At 29.3% G+C, this 16,214-nt stretch overlaps 1 protein-coding gene across 24 annotated transcripts; it reads right to left on the bottom strand.

Moving 5' to 3' along the window:
• Nucleotides 1-874: 874 nt before the first annotated feature.
• On the bottom strand, nucleotides 875-7,952 carry LOC112747555 (pectin acetylesterase 8-like). Of its 24 annotated transcripts, none has more exons than XM_072217471.1 (20): nucleotides 7,615-7,918; nucleotides 6,553-6,668; nucleotides 6,355-6,437; nucleotides 5,803-5,932; nucleotides 5,629-5,708; nucleotides 5,415-5,501; nucleotides 5,204-5,328; nucleotides 5,045-5,105; nucleotides 4,838-4,891; nucleotides 4,678-4,755; nucleotides 4,301-4,406; nucleotides 4,037-4,182; nucleotides 3,604-3,726; nucleotides 3,014-3,091; nucleotides 2,294-2,362; nucleotides 2,116-2,181; nucleotides 1,805-1,859; nucleotides 1,479-1,554; nucleotides 1,057-1,361; nucleotides 875-955 (listed from the first exon to the last, which is right to left on the bottom strand). In XM_072217471.1, exons 2-16 carry the CDS (start codon nucleotides 6,665-6,667, stop codon nucleotides 2,158-2,160), a joined length of 1,359 nt encoding a protein of 452 aa, XP_072073572.1. In that variant the 5' UTR covers nucleotide 6,668; nucleotides 7,615-7,918; the 3' UTR covers nucleotides 875-955; nucleotides 1,057-1,361; nucleotides 1,479-1,554; nucleotides 1,805-1,859; nucleotides 2,116-2,157. The 24 variants fall into 24 exon arrangements, with proteins under 24 accessions (XP_072073572.1, XP_072073570.1, XP_072073582.1 ...); XM_072217469.1 differs by having other exon boundaries at nucleotides 1,479-1,559; XM_072217481.1 differs by having other exon boundaries at nucleotides 1,479-1,559; nucleotides 6,353-6,437; nucleotides 6,553-6,610; nucleotides 7,615-7,865.
• Nucleotides 7,953-16,214: the final 8,262 nt, after the last annotated feature.

Raw genomic sequence — 16,214 nt, forward strand, 5'->3', positions numbered from 1 at the left:
AAATAAAAAGTTTATATTTGTGTGTTTATTTATAAATTTATGTATTATTTTATTATAATTCAATTATTTCAGTTAAACTATGATTGAATTATCTTAAATTATTTGGTATAAAGTAGTCTCAAACTTTAAATAGTTTTGAACCTGAAAAAAAATTGGATTTTAGATAGTCTTAGGCTGAAGCAAACTTAGAGATTTAGAGTTTAAATAAACTTAAAACTCAAATATGTCTAACTCATTCTTATTTTTTTCAACCATGATTTGCTTTATAACTATTAAACTCTTTCTAACATTGACGGTTGACTACTTTTGACTCCAATTATTAAATTTTTTTTCTGACTTTGACTCTTGAGATATTTTTTATTGTGATCGTGGAGATCTTTTGAACTCCGGCGATTAACACAATAATAATTTTTTAATAATCACCAAATAAAAAAAATAAGAAAAAAAAAATTCATACATAACTTAGATATCTTAATCTTTGATATTATAGAATCTTCCTTTATAGTGAAAACATATATATTTAGTAAAATCGAACATCAATAAACATATGATTAAAGAATTTCTATTACTATTATTATTTTTAAAATTTAAACACAAAATCATTTATTAAGAGATAAAAACTTAACTAAATTGATATTTATTATTAGGATTTAATTAACATGTACTCTTATGATTAAGTTATAAATTAAAAAAGTTTTTATAAAAAATAATATAAAATTTAAATTCTCAATGTATTTGGTGAGTATTTATTAAAATAAAGTATTTCAAACCTTTTATCACTAATAACCTTAATTTATATCTTAAGAGATAGGCTAGTTAAATCCTTATTATTATTACACGCATTTAATAATAATAATAATAATAATAATAATAATAATAATAATAATAATAATAATAATAATAAAAATAGTAGATTAAAAGTTACAGATTTGCATCTTCTAAAGTTTAAATTTCACTTTAAAGAATAAAGTGTGATCTTCTACTATTGAATAGTTTCTCTTTCATATTTATTGTTGGTCCCACCTATAAAATTAATGGTGAGATATCACACTTTACTCTTTAAAATAAAATTCAAACTTTAGAGGATTCAAATTTAAAAATTACATTAATATCTATTACTCCACTAGTAAATCATAAATGCTATATGTAGACCCTTCTCAAATAGTCATATTTGTGTCCTAATTAACTAACTAATGAAAAAATCTAGGGGCTAATGTACTTACTCACTAAAAGAAAAATGAGTAATTCTTTATTGTTAAATAAAATCTCACAGCATTAAAAGAGAAGACACAGAGAGGAAGTTGCATAGATAGCCTTCCATGGTTGTTATTAGTACCAAGTAGTTAGTAGTATCAATATCCCTGCATAAATAAATAAATAACAATAAGAATCTGTTTAAAATTTTATTTCTTTTGAACAAAATAAAATAAAATGAGAAATTAACATTCTGAAATTAAAATTTAGACTCATGTACTTACAGGCTAACAAGATACATTCTGGCTTCTGCCTATCAAGTGCTCCAGCAACAGGTTTTATGCACCATGCACTAAGCCACTTCTCTTTAATTGACATAATTATTTCAATTAATAAATCAAGAATTACAATGCAAAAAGACAGGACTAATGTCACATATGATGTACACTTAAAAAAATAATTTAATATAGTTCCTTTATCATCTTAAACCAGAGTTAGTTGGTGGTATACAGTTATTAAAGTTCTTAAATACACCAATACAAGATGTACTTTAAAATTAAGCAATTTCAAGTGGAAAAACAATTTGTATGAAGAGATAATTCAAACTTACATTAATTATTGTAGTATCCAACTATAAAGTTTTTTGTCAGTCATTTATTTACAATCTGTATATGAAATCAACAAGATAGTCAGCATCCAATTCATTATAAATGAATCCATTAGTTCTGAAAAAAAAAAATACAGTAACAATTTTTAATATCAGAGTAATACTAATGTACAAGTCTTTTTATGAATTAAAGTTCAACTAAATTAAATAATCGATAACTGATATTCATTATGTTAGACCAATTTAATTAGATTTAGTTAAAAAAAACTTGAATGTGTAGCATTATTCAAGTGGTAAATTATAATTCCTCTTACATGGTGGACAGAAAGACGGTCCAGCTAAGTCATAATTAATCATCAAAGCAGCTTTTGAAAAATAGCCTAGAAGATGCAAGAACCATATGAATTAATTAATGAATAATCTGTATTATGAATCAATTATTTCAATAAAATAAAATAGATTAACAGCTTTAAACAAATTAAGCTCACTCACCAGAATAAACAAGGTTGGAAGAAGGCCACTTATCCATTGTTTGATGCACAAAAGCTCCATCCATTTTCCCTGGCAAGTAATATACAGTAACATATCAACACATTTATGTTTAATTTCATTGCAATTTATACGCGACAAAAACACAGATCAAAATCGTAGTTGATGATGATATGGAGAATATTGTAATTATATTAGAACAGAACAGGAAATCGTTTTTGGTTTCTGTTCTTTATTGGAAATTTCGCTGTTAATCGCGATCATCAAAGAAATAAAATTACGGTAAGTGGAGATCGAGGACAATCGCTGCAGCGGCGGCGCGTGACGACGGAAAATCGGAGAATCAACAGATCACTAATTGAATTCCACACAGGAGAAAGATAAAGTGCAGAGTGTGTGAAGGCGCGTATTTAGAAGTAGATCTGATTCGCATTCACACAACACGTGTTCCGTTTTTGGAACACCTAATCAAAATGCTTTTGAAATTTGTATCTTATTTCAATTTTAATGATAAGTTAAACATTAAAATTATTATTATCATTATCAATTTATCATTTTATTAATTTAGCAGTGATGCGACTCGGCTTTTCTCATTGTTCTACTGGATGGATGGTCCCAAAATCATGCATGAAATGTAAGTTTGAAGTTAAAGCATTTTTATTTGATTTGCTTTGCTTGTTATCATTACCTTTAATTTGCAGAATATTGCAACATAAGTCTCACCTTGTTTGATAACTTTGGGAACCATGAATTTGGATTTCTTGATGATGCATCTGAAGTTCCTTTGGTGGTGACATTTTTCTAACATTGCACACAACATATAAATAAATCTCTTAACCAAATACCTTTCTTACAATGAAGATTATATATATAGATACATATCATAGTACTAATATGATGACTCAAATTTTCTATTGTACTCATTAACCCATCCAGATGGTGTGTGAGAATCACACCAAGTTACAGTTTCATTTTTCATGTGGATGAAGCGAGTACAAGAAAAAATGACTTAAGAACAAAGATTTTTTCTTATCATAACTTCAAGTAACATTAGAAACACAAGAGAATATATACTATTTCTTTTAAAGAATATTAGTAGATGCCTGTGGCATTCAAAACAATGATGAAGGGGACGGCCAGGACACAAGTTGAGTGCAGTGGCTGCATTTTCCTTATTGTCATACCTTGATAAAATCATATCCATTTTTTTTTCTCCTCCTTAATCAATGACTAGCTAGTGAAACAATGAATGTGGTTTATAAGAATGATAACTATAATCTATATATGAATTTTTTATGAAAATGAATCTATACTTCTGGTTGGTCTTGTGGTTCGAAGACACGGTTGTGGCAGCTGGGATTGCAAGGGTAAGCACAATCGATCTGCCGGAAAGACTTTCGTTCAAAGAACCAATCTGCTACAGCCTTTGCAATTGTCTGCACATTGTTATGTACACAAGTTAGCCATTGAATCAGCTGGATAGAGAAAGATTGAGGGCAAATTACATTGATCTCTCTTGAATTTGAAGAAATTCATTGCAATTCGATTTGTCAAGTGATATTGAGTATTGAGTATGTCATTATCTAAATCTCATAGGAGATCAATTTATACTTTCAGAAATAGATAGGAGTCAGGTTGAATTTTACAAAATCTCAAGGGAGATGAGTGTAATTTTCCTATAATAAAACCAGAAGATATGAGAAAGCTGATTATATAATGTTTATAATTATGCATTCAGCTTCTTACTGTCTTGTTCAACAGGGGAGAGTCAGTTCTGAACCATGTTTCCTGCATTTCAGTTTGGCAATGGGCATAGCATGAATCTATGAACATTCCTTTGGATGGAGAGTTGCCTAACACAGTCAGTGCCCTTAGGAACTGTGTCCTAAACCCTGAAAAATCATGAATTTAAATGTGATGTCATAAAATGTTAGATGATCTTATGTCAAATTATTAAGGGTTTCAGCAGATTTCCAAGAGACACAATTTATTGAAGATCAGGATATTCACCTTGCATCAATTCAAGTTGATCAGGTGAACAGTTATTTATATCAAGTTTGCAGCTATGCCAATGGCCTTCAGGATCGGCAACTCCTGGTGCCAGAATGTTCTTAATCTGAATCAAAGCAATAAGGATCAGGAAGAAAGACTAGAAGGATCTCATCAGGCGATGAGAGCTAGTAGCAATACCATTAAATGACAAGTTCATGGCAGAGGTGAGTTATCAAAGATCCATATATTGATACTGACATAAAAAGACTAAAGAGTGTGTGGAATAATCTTGAGCCAATTCTGATAGTATCACAGTTTTTCAGGTTAAAATCTTAAGTCAAGCATGATCAACATATTAAGGAAAACTAATATGCAACTAAACTGTTGTTTCTGACCTGCCATGAGTCATATGCTGCATTCACAAAGAAGATTGGTGTTTTGATTTGGGATACCAAATACTGTGGGAAGAAGCACTACAACATTTTCCAAAATAAAGTATTAGTAACTTCAGAGATTTACAAATGTAGAATATAAAACTAATATGATCAAGCTTACCAGCCCAGGACTAAGTCTTGAAGTGCAGGACGGAGGCAAATTCTTCGCAGAGCCCTGCAAAAGAAAAAGAGGAAACAAACCACACCTGAATATTTTAGAACTTATACCTCCCTTAGATGAAAGCTTCAGAAAGTATCTTTCAAATGAAAACTGGGACTTTTCTGTAAAACCTCCTGGTGCATTTTTAAGTTGGAAAATAGTACATACATGTGTTGCAACAATTTGACTGAAGAATTGTTCAATGTGTTGTGTTCCAGAGACATCCCGTCTGTTGTACCACATTAACATATTCTATCACAAAATGATCTAAGGAAAAGTAAAAACAATCAAGAGAGGCTAAGTGGAAAGAAAAGTAAAGGATCTTACGTGTTAATAAAGTAACCGGCATCTGAAAGGCATTTAGCTTTAGCTCCTGCTGGCAATAGAGCTCGGAAGCGATCACAATGCAATATCGAGGTCAATCCTCCAGCTGAACATCCAGATATGATAGCCTGCAGTTATAGTGATAAGTTTCGGTGACTAAAAAAAATTAATAGAGGAAGAAGAAAAGTAGTCGCAAATCATCGATGTCTCTTACATTTCGAGCATTTTTCATTCCTTTTGTAAGTAAATCCTGCATGACAGCAGCAAAAACCCTTGCCCCTCTGAAGTGCAATTGAGTTGTCTGATTTATACACCATGATATTTTATAGTCTCATCAGAACCAAAAATAGGAAATACAATTTGCAAGTGTTTAATGCTTCTCTTGATAATTCAACTAAGAGATTCCTTTTGAGTATTGCAGAACTCACTGGATTAACTTCTTCCTTATCACCAGTAAATGAAGAACCATCACAGTACCTAACCTTGACTCTGTTCCAATTGTAGAAATCTGGAATCAACAACTTTCATTATTAGAAACCTAAGCAAATGTGAATTAATGAAGGGAAAAAATAAAACATGATCTATTGACTAGTAGAAAATACCTGGATTAAAAATTCTTCTGTTATTTAAAATCCCTGAAAAGGCAATTTGCTTGGCCATTTTCTTAGATGAACCTAAACGACCGTTCTTTCGACCAAGGCAAGTAGTAACATTGTTGCACCATCCCCCACCCTAAAATAAACCAAATGAAGTTCATTGGACGGAATAGACATTTAAGAATCACTTTACATATGAATCCAAACTTGAGAATTAAAAATTTGTTTTGGCAATCTCCATAGACCATGGTAAATGAAAATCATAATCACAGTTAAGAATTTGCAGGTTCAACAACAGAAAAGTCACTTAGAAAGCTTCCAGTTCTTGTGGAATTGAAATTAAGATTGGGTTTTATCTTTCCAAAACAGTTCTTTCACCCCTCTACCATTTTGCCAAAGCAATTAGTTTAATCATAGTGATACAAGCAAAAGAAATAAATATTTTTTGTTATTTTAAATCAGAAAGAAAAACAAAATAATGAAAGCAATGTTTTCTTGAGTTGGTAATTGGTGAAGACTTATTATTGATGCCAGTTTGCAGAAAGGGACAGGACACACCTCAAACTGAACTAACCAATTGTTTATCCCTTCTCCGAATCCCCTATCAAGATGGTAAGCTGGTGCACTCCCATCCAAACAAACTGCAGAGTAATTTTTAGGGGGGAAAAGTTACCAAATATGATAATAAACTAACTAAAATAGAACAGCTCAACAAGGAAAATTAACTTCTATCAGACGTAGCGAAAAATTCCTCACCGGCTCCTTTTGTGACCGCATTCTGGACAAAAGTGATTGGAACATAAGAAGCTTCTGCCTTCAGCAATAGAAGTACAAAAAATAGAAGGCATAACCATTTTGTGCAATCTATCATTCTGCTACAAATCCAACAAATAGAATAAGGAATGCAAAGTAACTTATGTAGAAGTATCAAATGAGGGCATATACTAATTTTTCCATAAAGCCACGTTTTATTTTTGGCCAAAATGGAAAGACAAAAGCCACAAGCATCCTCATGAATTGGCAATAAGAATAATAAGAACACATGTTAAAAGGGAAATTTTTCATTTGCCAAAATTGGATGAATTAATTTATGCCATCTTGCCAACCAATTTAACTTTTTCACCTCAACTTCAACCTACCACTTACCAAAAGAGCAAAACATTTTATTCCTAGTTATTGTTGTTTAAGAAACCAATGAACCGACCAGTTAGATTTATACACAAGCAAAAACATCACATATGAACAAGCAAATGCCAACTCTGGTATTCCTTTTCTTTCTGATTCAGACTTAGATCTTTTGGAGAGACTTTTTTTCCAAGTTACCAATTTAGAAGAAAGATATGCAGATATAATAAAAAAATAAAACCTAAATTAGTTGACAAAGTTATCCTAATCTACCTAAATTTAAAGGAAAGATCTTAGTACTTCTTTTAAAATTTAACTCATGAACTCAGAAGCATAGAATTGCTTCACCAATTCATGATAGAAAACTTAATGCGATCAATGAATAGAGTTAAATTGTATAAAAAAAAAACTCAGAGCCCAGAAAACCAAGTATTAAAGCAAACGCAGAGCGAAGTTAATGGCAATGCCCCCATCGGTTTAATACTTTAATTCACACACAAACTAGAAACTTCCAGAAACAAACAAGTATGAGAGAATTCACAAGACAGCAAAAGCTATGAACAATTCAATGAATCAAACAATCTTCTCCAGTGCACAGTATCACAAAACTTATCAATGATCCAATGGTATTAATGAACAAAAAAAGCGTGATGTGCAGAAAGGATGAGTAAGAATGATAAGTGCACTGTGTACCTGAAACAAAGAATGAGGTGGAAAATGCTCAACGGGTTGAATCGAAGGTGCTGCTAAATTTTGCTACATACAATGAAGGAATCTGAATATGAATGTGGATGAAGAGAGGGTAGTAGCGGTGGTTGAGGGTGGTGGCTTATAAAAAAAAATGGTCCAGTGTTAATGTTTATGTGAGAGATGAATCAATGAATGAATGAATGAACACTGGTTTTAAAAAAATGGATTTTTTTTAATTTATTATTTGTGAATGGAGGGAAAATTGGTGGGTTAGTTCCTGAATTTATCGTTGTGGAATTGTGTTGTTGCTGTGAAAGCGAAAGTGTACCAGTTAATATCAGAATTTTTTATTTATTATTATTATTATTATTATTATTATTTTAGATTTTGCTAGACAATAATTTTTGTAAATAATGTGAATAATAGGTTCTAGAAAAAATAAAAAAATATTTCACCAAAAATTACCTTCTAAACCTTAATATTAGGATAATCATTTGCATCTGCATATTTCTTGAATTGAATATCCAGTCATTGTTAACTATGCATGAGTAAATCCAATCAAAAAAATAACCATCTAATTAAAAATAATAAACATAATAATTTGTATAACTATTTAATTAAATATTCAACATATTTATTATTCATATTATTTAATATTTTTATTGTCTACCTGTATTTTTTAACTTTTTTGTTTTTGGCTAAGATTTAGGCACAGAAGCAAAAGAGCCGACACTCATTCGCTGAGAAAAGAAAATAGGCGCACCAAAAAAATGTGTATTGTTTTAAACTTTCAATGCTTTTGTCTCTTCTTTTTTAATATTTCCACCGTTTTATTCTCTGTCATCATAATTTTAATCACGGCCACCAACACAGCGTCACCACTCCCAATTTATTTGGGCAAATCAGGGCTTTTTCTTCTTAATTAAACATTAATTTTAATTGAATTTAATTCACATGTGTCTTAAAGACATAAATTAAAATTATTATTAGCAAAAAGTTTTAAATTTTTATTTTTATAAATGTACAATAATTATGTTAAAAACTAAATTTTTAATATTTTTAATTAATAATTTTAACTTATGTTTTTAAAAGAAATTAACTAAATTTATTTTAATTTGTATGTACCATTAGTATAAAAAAATTAATTTTAGATATTCTAAAATAATAATGTAATAATTCTTATTATATGTACATTTTTCATCTTAAATTTAAGAATAATTAATTTTTTTATATTAAAAGAGCTTGATCTAAAAGAAATTTTATATAAATAATTAATTATATTATTATATTAACAAAAATAATTAATAAATTTATTTCTTAAAATGCTATCTAAGTATATAAATCTAATTAATAATTATGTAAAATTTTATAAATTATCACTACGCATTTAATTTTTATATCCTGCCCATGTAAAACTTTTACACAGCTATCTAATGTTGTATTGTCGCATCATCAAATTCAAAGCAACTAATTTTAATAAAATTTTGTAATTTTCCGTCGTTCTTCTCTTCAAATACCCCTAAAGTAATTCTTAATTGCAATGATAACGTATCAACGCATATTTTTTTTTTGGTAGAGAATAAGAAGAAAAAGGTATATTGATATTATTTTTGGGGCATTAGAACTTTATATGGAATAAACTTTTAAAATAATCCAGTGATGACTTTTTGACTTATGCTCCTTAATTTTCTATGAATAAAACCATATAAAATACAGTACCATGAACCTGAAATTAAAATACGAAAGAGGAATGAGGCATCGTCATTGGTCGTGGTACTCGTACAGTTCAAGACTCGATAAATGATTAATTATTTGTTTACAGAGAACAATATTGATACCGTCGTTAGTTTTGTTTTATTGGAGTTAGATCCGACCCGAATGTTCTCCCCACCAATTAATGGTTTCAATGTGCAATCCTATTTTTTTTTTCCCACGGTATTTTCTGACTCGACAGGTTAAGGACTAATCCACTGCGATACTGAGCTCCATTTAAGGGTTTGTCACTGGCCAATAGATTACTGCATACACAAGGTGAGATTCGAACCCCCACACTTGCTTAAGCGGACTAGTGAAACTAACCACTAGATCAATCCAACTTGGTTTGTGCAATCCTATTCTTTGGCGCCGACTATATTAATGTTTTGCAAGAATTGTAAATGTACCAGCTATATTAATATTTTAATAATTTTAATGGCTAATTTTAATTATAAAAATTATATATAATATATATTAATTAAAATTATTAGAACACTAATATTTTGGATAAATTTAATTTTTTTTTCAAAATTTAAAGCCCACTTTTGGAGCCATGTTCCCATAATCCCATGCACCCAACCCTATTCTTGCTATCCCACCTCACCTATGCTTCCCTTTCATTTTTTTATTTCTTTATTTTTTGTGAGACACTCTTGAAATAATCTCATTCTAAGAATTTAAATCGTTAGGTAAAAATATATAAGTAATTATATATCTAACATATTTTTTAAGAATTTGTTTTGGATTTAAAATGTAATTATATATTTTTTATAAATAGTTATATATTTAATAAAGAGCAATAATTGAATTATTTTTGTAAATCTCAAGCTCATAAGTTTAAACGATAAAAATAATCACTGATGTAATAATTGAATTAAATTATGTACATTACATTTTTTAGATGTAGCTTTTTTTAAAATTTTGTGTTAATACATAATATTTATGTATTGAATTATTTTTTTATGTTTAAATGATCTAATATTATATTTAGTTATATAAAAATTTTAAATTATAAAAATATATAAATAATTATATATCTAATAAAGAATAAACTCTTAATTGATAAGTTGCTAATCATCAAGAGGCAACTATATTTAACAAATTAGTGTTTTGGGCCTTTGGCTCCTCATCCAATAAAAAAAAAACTTTTAGCATAACATATTAGAGAAAGATCAATGAATCACACATTTTTTATCTTACTTGAATATTAGAATGTAATTTATTTAATTGGAAAGCAAATTAGTTATTAAAAATGGTTAGAGATGGATTTATATTTTGTCAGTGGGATATATATTTCAAAAAGAGCCTTATCTCAAAAATATTTGAACTAGTCGTTGTGTTAGGTATTTTTTTTTAATACGTAACTTTAGTCAAGAATTTAGGAGTTTAGGTAATGATCATGATTGTGGCCTAACATCATGTATTGTATGTTGTTTTTCAAAACTAGCACCCAATTTTCAGGTCGCGGATGAATTATAGCATCACAATAATTATATTAGTATGCCCGCCTTAAATTTTATCCTGCAGAAACATTAATCAACTTTAAATTTGATGTAATCCAATAATCCATTGAACTGATGATACATACACAAGGAAAATTAAATGAAACAAAATTGCTCGGTAATTAGTTACAACCATGGAATAATTGTTTTAAAAAATCACATGACTATAATTATATAATATATTCAACAATAATATCCAAATAATTGATACACTTCAATTTAACTTATAGTGCATAAAAATATTTTTATATAAAAAAATAATTAAAATATTAACGTATATATACTATTATATACTAATTTAATTAATTAATAAATTTTAACTATTATGATGATAATATTTTTGGATAAGTAATCACCTATTATTATTGGTGCTGGTTTGTTGTATGATTGAGGATTGTGAACCCCATGATTGAATGGAGAGATGACGTGGCAGCTGCTTATTTCTTAAAAGTTAAAACTCGACGGTGGTGCACTGGCACGGCATTGACGGTGATTTCTTAAATGCTTACATTTCTATTTATTTTTAGCATTATTCCTTCCTATGATTTAATTATTAGTACGTACCTTTCTAGTTATGTTAGTATCACTGTATAACATAGCATGATAGAACGTTTGCCTAAATAACTTGGTAGAAACTAGATAAAATAGGTAAGCATATATACATTGTTAAATTTAATATTAATATATTCCATTTAAGTAAATTTAACATTTTAGATAAATCTTTTAAAAATGAGTATAAAAGATAGTTATTTCTATTCATTTTGAATGAATAATTTTTATACTGAAAAGTATGTCTCGTAGAAAATAATTAACTTTTTTATTTAATAATTAAAAAAATTATTTTTGAAAAGAATTTATAACAATATATTAGTAAAAAATTCAATTATAATTAATTTTATATAAAATTAATAGTTAAATTTTATTAAATAATTTAATAAATTTAACTAAATTATTATATAACGATTTTTAATTATTAATTTCACGCCCATTTAAATGTCCACCTATTATGATATATATTACTCATTACAAATACGTATAATGTTGAGATAATAGTAGATCAGTCCACTTAATATAATTTCTTTTGTAGAAAGTTTAATATATACCAAAAACATTAGAATAATGGGATGTGAAGCGACATAGTTACATTAAAAATAATACTAGATATAGGTTGTTCCAATTGCACTTCCTTAGGTTCCTATTGTCTGAATTTTTCAGAGCTGTCAAGCAACAAGAAAAAGGTCATGGTTATGGGGCTTCAAAGGTTAACATGGCGCCAGCCAAATTTTTTTCTCCCTTTATGCCAAAAGTGTTTTTCTTAGTTTTCTATGTCCACTTTAATTTTTAGATCAACCGAACAACGAACCTTCCCCACATAGATGCTAGTGTTTATATTTGAAAACTAAATAATGAGAAATGTTGTGTACATTACATATATCCTACCACTTATTTAGTACATATCTATTTATTTATTGGCTGGTTGAATATAAAATTATTAGTGACTAATACATATAAAAGATGTGGTAATATCGTATTATCGTGATAGATAGAATATATATAGGCATTATGTTAAATAATTTAGTTAAATATATTAAATTATTCAATAATTTTAAATTATTATTATTTTTTTATATAATATTAAATTTATTTTATGTTTTATTAAAAATAAATAAAAAATATATGAAAAATTAATTTTAATTAGTTAAGATTAATTAAATTTTTAGAATTTAAATTTATTATTTAAAATTTAGATTTAAAATAAATAAAATAATTTAAAAAATATTTATTGACATTAATTAAAATAATTAGTTATCTATTATTACTCAAACGAAAAATATATATGTACTAAATATACAAACTAGAATTAATAAGTAAGACCGCGTTTGTTCATGAAAATAGGACAATTACAAGATATTGATAACAAGACATAAAAGATAGAGACACAAAATTCTGTGTTCTTATATTTTGTTTGGTGATAGATTAAAACAAATTATAAAAATTTAATTTATTTTTATTTTTTCATTCAAAAAATTTGAGAAGTAAAATATAATAATAATAAAATATAATTATAAAAATTGACCAAAATAACAAAAGAAAAAAAATGTTGTATTTTTTGTTAGTGTCTCTGTATCCTTCCTATCAAGATGGACACAAAATACATTAATTCAGTTTCTCTAAACACCATATCCTTATCCATGTCTCGTTTATTAAGCACGCACGATTTAATATTTCTATATTCCTGTCTCAGTGTCCAGTCTCTAAAAACAAACGCACTCTAAGGTAGCGTTTGTTTTGAGGTACTGAGATAGAGATTGAGAGAATGAGACTCAATATTATGTTTGTTGGTTCAGATACTAAACTTTCTGTTCTGTCCCTAAAATTTCAATATTTTAGTACTTCCAAAAAATAGGGACATAGAGAACTAAAATTTTTAGAGATTGAGACTAAAATTTTAATAACATTTTATAATTAAAATATCCTTATTTCTATTTATTTAATTTTAATTTTATTTTTTATGCAAACTAAATTAAAATTCATTCTTTGTTTCAATTTCTGTCTCCTCCAAATGTACCTAGTTAATTATTTTCATAATTGTACATTATTATAGTCGAAGAATGCATCCATATCCATTATCTAATCTTCATCGCCTACAATTATATACTTGTGTGTCTACACTCCCTTTGACTTAAGAGTCATCCATGTGTGTATATATATAAATTAATGGAAATTATTATATGATGGAATCCTCTCCCTACCTTGCCATGCACCTTCTGAGCAGTGCAAAACTTATGCAGTCAACAAACGTGAAAGCAACAGAAGACACTGTGAGTGTTGACTATTGTTTTTGGATTATTGCAACATTATTTAGTCATATATACATGAAATATGGATTTCCCATCATCACAAAATAATATGTTATAGATCACGTTAATATATATAATGTGAAGAAATTGCTTAATTATTACTTAATAGTTATTAATTCATGAGAATCTTTTCGTTACAACAACTAATAATTTCAATGATTTGATTTGCCTAAATAAAACAGGCCAATTAGTTAAGGATAAACAAAGACATCCCACGATGCACACAACTGGAAGTTCGGATAGAAAGTGACAAAATGTGAAAGGGACTTGATTAATTAGGTTCCATTTGCAATGGATAAAAATAATAAAAATGAAAAAGATTAAATTTATTTATCATGACCATTGACCAAACGGCATTCCATCATTGACAAATTAATTGAGGATGATAAGCCTAACTGTATAGAAAGCGTTACTATTGTCATTCACTTGATTTGTTTTTTAGTTTGGTTTAACTAACAGCAGTGTGCTGGTGATTTTAGTTTCCAAGTCAACAACGTAACTGCGCACCTGACATGTTTTTTGCTTTGCTAGCTTGCAACTAAATCATCTTACTCCAAAAGCAAACAATTTAATATATATATATATATATATATATATATATATAGGTAAATACTAAATCGATATTCGAAAAATTCTAGCGCTGATCAAATGGTACTTGACTTTTGTTATTAACAAAATAGCCGCTGAGCTGCATTTGTTTTTTAGAACAGGATAAGACAAGACACTGATGGATAGAGACACAAAATTTTGTGTTCTTGTATTCTATTTGATGATAAATTAGAACAAATTATGAAAATCTAATTTATTCTCATTTTTTTCATTCAAACAATTTTAGATGAAAAATATAATAATAAAAAATATAATTATGAAAAATTAACAAGAATAATGAAATAAAAAATAAAAAATAAGTTGTGTCTCTTGTTAGTGTTTCTGTGTCCTTCCTGTCAGGGTGGACATAAAATACACTAATTTAGTGTCTCTGGACACATTGTCTTTGTCCATGTCTCATCTTCCAAACACGATTTTGTGTCTCAGTGTCCCTGTCTCAGTGTCCTATCTCTATAAACAAACGCAGCCTAAAGGATTTTAAAATTTGACAAGCGTATCCCCGAACTCGCTGAAAGAAATCTCCGACAAGTATAATGCTGACATGGCCACCGTATTCTGGTGACCTGGCAAACCATCCGCCAAACCCTAATCTCTTCCTTCCAACACAGACTTCCCCTCCATCTTCCTCCTTATCACAACCCTCCCCCTACCCAATGCAACCCCTCCCTCTTCCTCCCCATCGTAGCCCCTCCTTTAGTTTCCCTCCCATCCCAACCCCCCTCCAAACGCACATTTCCCGCTCCTTCTCCCTCCCCAACACACACTCTCCTTCCTCCCTCAACACACAACTCGCATCAACAATCGCCTCAACATTAACAGCAACAGCAAGCAACAACAATAACAACCCCAACACACACTTCCCTCTCTCTCTCCATCACAACAACAACCTCAACGACAATAGCAACAGCAACCTCAACTGCAAGAGCACCATCAAGGACCACCGCCACTACCATCGGAGCTACAACAAGGCCTGAAATAGTCGCATTCCCTCAACTCCTCAGCTTTTCTCTCTTTTTCTTTTTATATTTATATATGTATGTTATGTGTTTGTGTAAATATCTGTGTGTGTGAATGGATATTGTTATTATTATTGTTATGGTCCTCCGAGAAGAGAAAGAAGGAATGAAAAAAAGAGAGAAGGAGGAACAAACAAAGTTAATATGTTCTGAATGTACATGTTTTTCTGTTAGTTCTGTTTGAAATTCTAATGATATTGGTTTTGGTGTTATTGTTGCTTTTGCTGCTGTAATTAAGGAGGCAGAAGGAAAGGTAAGTGTGTGTTAGGGAGGGGGCTACGATAGGGAGGGAGTGTGCATTGGGTAGGGGAAGGGTTGCAATGGAGAGGAAGAAGGAGGGGGAGTGTGCATTGGGGAGGGAGAGGGCTGCGATGGGTAGGGGGAGGAGGCTGCGATGGGGAGAAAGATGGAGGGGGAGTCTGCATTGGGAGGAAGGGATTAGGGTTTGGGAGATGGTTTGCCAAGTCACCAGAATATAGTGGCCATGTCAGCATTGTGCTTGCTGGGGATTTGCTCCGGCGAGCTCGGGGACATGCTTGTCAAATTTTAAAATCTTTTAGGGACTATTTTTTCAACAGCAAAAGTCAAGTACCATTTTGTCAGCGCCAAAATCTTTCGGATATCGATTTGGTATTTACCTCTATATATATATCAAGTACCATTTTGTCAGCGCCTGAATCTTTCGGGTGCCGATTTAGTATTTACCTCTATATATATATATATATATATATATATATATATATATATACCGTATTTAAAATTATTTGTTTAACTTATTAAAAAAAGTAAAAATTAATATTGAATTTTTAAAAAATAATTATCAAATATTAAAATTTATTATAAAAAATAAATTTGACAAA

The sequence above is a fragment of the Arachis hypogaea genome, chromosome 15, assembly GCF_003086295.3.
Source record: "Arachis hypogaea cultivar Tifrunner chromosome 15, arahy.Tifrunner.gnm2.J5K5, whole genome shotgun sequence".
Lineage (NCBI taxonomy): Eukaryota > Viridiplantae > Streptophyta > Magnoliopsida > Fabales > Fabaceae > Arachis > Arachis hypogaea.